This window comes from Clarias gariepinus, chromosome 28 (genome assembly GCF_024256425.1).
Source record: "Clarias gariepinus isolate MV-2021 ecotype Netherlands chromosome 28, CGAR_prim_01v2, whole genome shotgun sequence".
Classification (NCBI taxonomy): domain Eukaryota; kingdom Metazoa; phylum Chordata; class Actinopteri; order Siluriformes; family Clariidae; genus Clarias; species Clarias gariepinus.
This window is the reverse complement of record NC_071127.1, coordinates 2872844-2878328: the sequence shown is the minus strand read 5'-3', so window position 1 is coordinate 2878328 and position 5485 is coordinate 2872844. Positions and strand designations below refer to the sequence as shown.

General features: G+C 35.8%; 2 protein-coding genes across 4 annotated transcripts; one reads left to right on the top strand and one right to left on the bottom strand.

Moving 5' to 3' along the window:
- The first annotated feature begins 717 nt into the window (after positions 1–717).
- On the top strand, positions 718–2546 carry LOC128515993 (uncharacterized). 3 transcript variants are annotated; one of them, XM_053490290.1, is made up of 8 exons: positions 718–1085; positions 1426–1496; positions 1567–1743; positions 1835–1884; positions 1959–2036; positions 2135–2176; positions 2246–2419; positions 2496–2546. In XM_053490290.1, the coding sequence occupies exons 1-8, from the start codon at positions 925–927 to the stop codon at positions 2511–2513; spliced, it is 771 nt and encodes a 256-aa protein (XP_053346265.1). In that variant the 5' UTR covers positions 718–924; the 3' UTR covers positions 2514–2546. The 3 variants fall into 3 exon arrangements, with proteins under 3 accessions (XP_053346265.1, XP_053346264.1, XP_053346266.1); XM_053490289.1 differs by having other exon boundaries at positions 2246–2511; XM_053490291.1 differs by lacking the exon at positions 1567–1743 and having other exon boundaries at positions 2246–2511.
- Positions 2547–2742: 196 nt separating this feature from the next.
- LOC128515588 (putative nuclease HARBI1) lies at positions 2743–3903 on the bottom strand. Its single transcript, XM_053489675.1, has 4 exons — positions 3584–3903; positions 3388–3479; positions 3195–3306; positions 2743–3116 (listed from the first exon to the last, which is right to left on the bottom strand). The coding sequence occupies exons 1-4, from the start codon at positions 3783–3785 to the stop codon at positions 2743–2745; spliced, it is 780 nt and encodes a 259-aa protein (XP_053345650.1). The 5' UTR covers positions 3786–3903.
- Between the last annotated feature and the right edge of the window lie 1582 nt (positions 3904–5485).

Genomic DNA, 5485 nt, shown 5'->3' with positions numbered 1-5485 from the left:
ATTAACTTGTAATTTTTATTACACTTACTCCGTTTTGTACATCATTGTACTAAACTTAGTTATTATATTCATATAATTTCATAACTTTTAGATTTACCCAATATTTTTAAGTGTAAAGATGTTTCACCAAAATAATTAAGGACATGTCTGTTTTATTTTTAAAAGTGTAGTGAGTCATAATCATTCATTGTTATTGATAAAAAGCAGTGAGAATTTAGCAATAGAAGCATTGTGTAACTGTTTGATTACCAAAAAAGAATGTTGACACAAGCTAATGTGATTTGGATAAACAGTAGAAGGCGCTGTAACACAATATCACAAGAATAATAGTGTTATTGTCTTAGGCCTGTATATCTATCTATAAAAAATATTTTTTGAAAATTGCTTTGTGCAGCCTTTACTTTTAGTATGCTAATTAGGCCCAACCTCACTTCCATTGCACTGAGATCACATAATTTTCTTCAAAACAATAATCATTGCGTACACAGAGCCAACTCGCAAAAAAATCTAATAAAATAAAATAAAAAATAGAAAGGCACAAGCTTTTTATGAAATCTGTCAAGAAAAATCTTAACTTCTTTGGGTTTCCAGCATCTTGTTTGTTTTGATACCGTGTTACTGACTGTTGCATTTGCATACTTATTAATAATCATTAGCGTCTCCCAAAGATGGGCATGTACACTCACACACACACACACCTGTGGGGTATTGCACAAAAGTAGAATTAAGAAAGCCAGGATAACAGAACAGTCGCGGCTTGACCTAGTTTAATCAGTGCATCCTGGCTTAATCCGTTGCACGTTTGCTGAGCCAGGATGAGAACGCGCGGATATGTTAAGCCAGGTGTATATAGTTTGGATAAATGCGCGTTCATGGTATTCTTAAAAAGATCACGAAATCGATCACAGAATCACCGATGCAAAAATGGACAAAACCCGTGCGGCATACTTTTCGCCTAATGAGCAACAGCTTCTTATGGAAACGTATGAAGAAGTGAAACATATAATATGTAAAAAAGGCAATACAGCTGCTGTAATAAAGCAAAGAGAGAATGCCTGGCAAACAATAGCGGACCGATTGAATGCGTAAGTAGTCCAAATAACCAGTGCTCCACTGAAACCCTCATAATTACAATTCAAGGAGTTACTTGTCATTTTCAAAAATAATTGTATACTTTGCCTTAAATGTGTCCAGTGGATATGCATTTAACATGAAGAATAATTGCAAACACTTACCCACTATATGCATCTATTTGATATATTTAGTTTATTTTATGTCTCTAATGTGTTTAATCCTTTTACTCTTATCTATTTGTATGTAGGTTTTGTTTCTAATTAATTTGATGTAATCTATAATCAGATAATTTGCTCTATTTTTATCCATCTAATCTATTTTATTATTTGTATCTTTTTATTCCTCTTAAAGAACAAACATGTCTGGCCAAAAAAGGACTTGGCAGCAAGTCAAGATTAAATACAAGAATATTTTGCAGGCTGGTAAGTGACTTGTTTGCTGAGAACATAGGTGACATGTTTGCTGACATTTTATTATCTGTGCTGATTTTAGCCATAAAAAAGAAAAGTCATATTACTGGTACGGGGGGTGGCCCTCCAACCCAAGACTTCACCCCAGCAGAGGAGCTGGCCCTGGACTTAAATAAAGGGAAGCCAGTGATTGAAGGGATCCAGGGAGGGACAGCCACTGACTCTGGCCCAGCAAGGGATACTGGCCTCTTCATACAATGTACATTATTGCCATACTACTGCGCATGGAAAATATTAAAATCCATTTATATTTTGTTATGTGGACTGTGTGACTTTGCTTTACCTTGCAGTGGCTGGTAACAGTCTTACACTTTTGGATCCCCCAGACTATGATTTGCCGGTGAGTATTCTTTATTAAATCATTGGCTTTGCGTGTTCTGTCAAAAATATCAATACCAGTAATGAATATGGCAGAGGGAAGCCACATCTACAGCAGTGGAGTGCACTTCTGCCGATGATGAGACCGTGTCGCTGGACTCTAGAAGGCTCGAGGTATCATGTCAGTTTTGTGGAAATGGACACATTTTTTAAGTTTATAATAGATAAGAAGTCAGGGAAGTGGTACTAATAGAAAATATCATTTGTTAAAGGATCCTGACATTGGGCAGTCTGATAAGCAGCCTGGTAACATAGTGAGTATTGCCTAAAGTAAATTTACATTATGCAAAAATTGTGCTATGCTAACAAAAAGGTGTTCACAGAATTCACAAACTGTCAGACATCTCTACACAACACATCTTAAGAGACAGATCGAGCTTTCAGAAGTCAAGATTGATGTGAACAAAAGAAAGCTGCAGGACATGGACCTTGACATGCAAATTAAACGCAAGACACTGAGGAAACTAGAACTGGAAATCCAGAAACTACAAACAGAAGTAAGTGACTTCAGTTCATACTGTAACCATGACTGTAACCCAATGTATTAATCATCATAATTTGTTCTGTCCAAAGGTCCAAGCTGACAAGTGATAACAGCAAAATAATAAAAGAAAAATATTCCAAAACCATTGTGGTCTTCTACAATTTTTTTATGACTGTCAGGTACACTTTATAGTGATCGATCCAGTGAAGTGGAACTAGAATTTGTGAAGATAACCACAGTGTGTGCTACTGATGCCAAATAAAATGCATGTACACATGAAAAAGTTATATAGCCTACATTATCTTTTATTAAGGGATGGGCTAAATCAAAACTAAATTAACTGAAATAATTTGCAATGTATTGTTCTCTAACAAGTCTACCATTTCTGTTATCTGGGAATATGGCAGCATTGTCCCAATCAACATCCAAAGCAACTCTGGGAGCCCTTTCTTTTCTTAGGCTGGCAATATTGTGCAGCACTGTGCAGGCAACAGTCACGTCGCATGCTCTGTCTGGGAAGACCCTCAGGTGGTGCAGGCACTGAAATCGGGATTTCAGGAGGCCGAAGGTCATTTCAATTCGAGCCCTGGTTTTGGCATGGGCATGGTTATAAGCTTGCTGTGCTGGGGTTTGGGGGTCTGTAAGGGGAGTCATCAGAAATGTCTCACAGGCATAACCTTTGTCCCCCAGCAGCACACCAGAGAACTCACCTGTGAATACAAAACATAATTCTTACAAGTACTGTACTCTTGCTGTTCAAGGTGCTTTAAAAAAATGGGGTGGTTTACCTAGAGAGAGTCTCTGGTAAATTCTACTGGCCCGAAAGATTCTGGAGTCGTGGACTGAGCCAGGCCACTTTGCCTCTAAATTTGTGATAAGGCAGTCAGCATCACAGATCATCTGTAACAATATAAAGCCTATTAAGGTAATTTAATGCACAGAATAATTATGTAGCTGACAGTAACCATTACTTATTCTTACCTGAACATTGACACTGTGGAAGGATTTCCTGTTCACATAATCTCCCTCATGTGCCCCTGAGGGGCGTTGGATACGAATATGGGTGCAATCCACTGTACCAATTACATTAGGAAAAGCTATAACACAAAACAATGACTGTCATACTGTGACTGTGCTAATGTAACATTTTGTAGTAATCTGTTATTATTCATGTTACCTGCAATCTTGTAGAACTCCTCCTTGATGTGGATGAATCTTCTGTGGCCAGGGAAGGTGATAAATATGTGCACAAGAGATTTCAATGCCAGACTTACTTTTCTTATTGTGCGGCAAATAGTGGCTTTATTGAGGTTTTCTGCATCACCGACAGAATACAGAAACATGCCACTTGCAAAGAATCGCAGTGCTACGCAGACCATCTGTGGGACAGTGAGAGCATGGCTCCGTGCGGTCCTGTGCTGTATGTTTGGACCCAGCAGCCTACACAAATATCTGATGCCATCACTTGAGAATCTGTACCTCTCAGTCAGATATTCGTCTGAAAAGGCCAATGGGTCTGCCCTATCTCGGAAGACTCTTTCATGCCTAAAGGCTCGTCTGAGTATTAAAACTTCCTCATCAACCACATCATTCAACAAAGGGCAAGCCATTGTGGATAGGAAACACACAAATCTTTAGTCTATATATACTACGTATTGACCTCGTTACAGACTTAATTGAAACCACATTTGCAAATTGAGGAGCCATTTCTTATTATCTCATCAACTGCAATAAAATATAATATATTGATATTTTTTATCATTTAACAATACATTTCTACTGTATACTTGCATATATAGATATACATAGTCTATATTCTATTTCTCATATTGTATAGTATAGTTCTTTTGCACTGTGTTGGCATTCATTGTGGACAGCAAAGTAATAATTGCTCAGGAAAATGTGCTTTCCTCACTGGGTGTTTTAAATCTCTTTAAATCTCGAATAATATATATATTCATCAAACCTCTGACAGTGAAATGAACAGCAGTTTTCAATAATAACTAAAATAACAGTACGCATAAATAGATGAATGACAGTATATCTAGTTTTTTAATGCAGGACCATGAAATGACTAAAACACATTAATATCTAGTAGGATTTAGGGAGGAACTAGCCGATAAATCACTAAGATTAATCTTAGCCTGGTTGTTAGCCTGCTCTGGAGCAGGCTAGCTGCAAAGTGTAAATCTCCATAGTAACTTATTGTAGATTAATTTAGCCTCCCTTCATGCAACCGAGTCAGGGCTAAATTCAGCCCGGATAACCAGAAAATCCCAGCTTAATTCCTTATCTTGGTTTTGTGCAATACCCCCCTGCACTGTTACTCTATCGAACGTTTAAGCACATGAAACTACAATCAATAAAACAAACATTGGGGGGGTGGGGGTTACAGTATGTTATTGATCAGTTTGCCTTTATATCATTAGGTCTTTATAATTGTAAACATCACAAAGATGGAGGTGTAGTGAAGGATCTGGGTATCAAGCCTATAATATAACAAAATCTAAGAAGATGCAAAAAGAAAAGAAAAAACACCTGTTTTTCCCCTGGAAAAAGGCTTTTGTTTATTTTTTGTAATTATTTGTGGTATTAATACAAAGATAAATGATTGGTAAATATCAAATCAAATATCAAATGATAAAGTACCGAGCACAAAGCTATATATTTATTACATATAAGTAAGAAATCTTTCCTTGTGCTAAATTGCAAGTGAAATGTGATTATTTAAAAAGTCTATTAGCAAATAATGCAAGAAAAAGTTAATTTTAAATGCAAAATTAATGTGAAATTTCAATGAAATTTATATGACAGGAGATTAATTATGAACTAAAACCAAGTATTCATAATTTTCTATTATGAGTGCAATTAGGATAAAAGATTTAAAGTGAGTTAATGAAATATAACAAAAGTTTAATCTTTGAGACAAATATTTTTCAATTCATTTCAAAAACAATTATGTAAAATCTATTATGCATATTGTAAGAAATGTGCAATGTACTTTTAATTAAAATATTTTTAAATCATTATTAATTCTTATTAAAGCTTATTTTAAAAGGATCCTAAATTAATTCTGTAA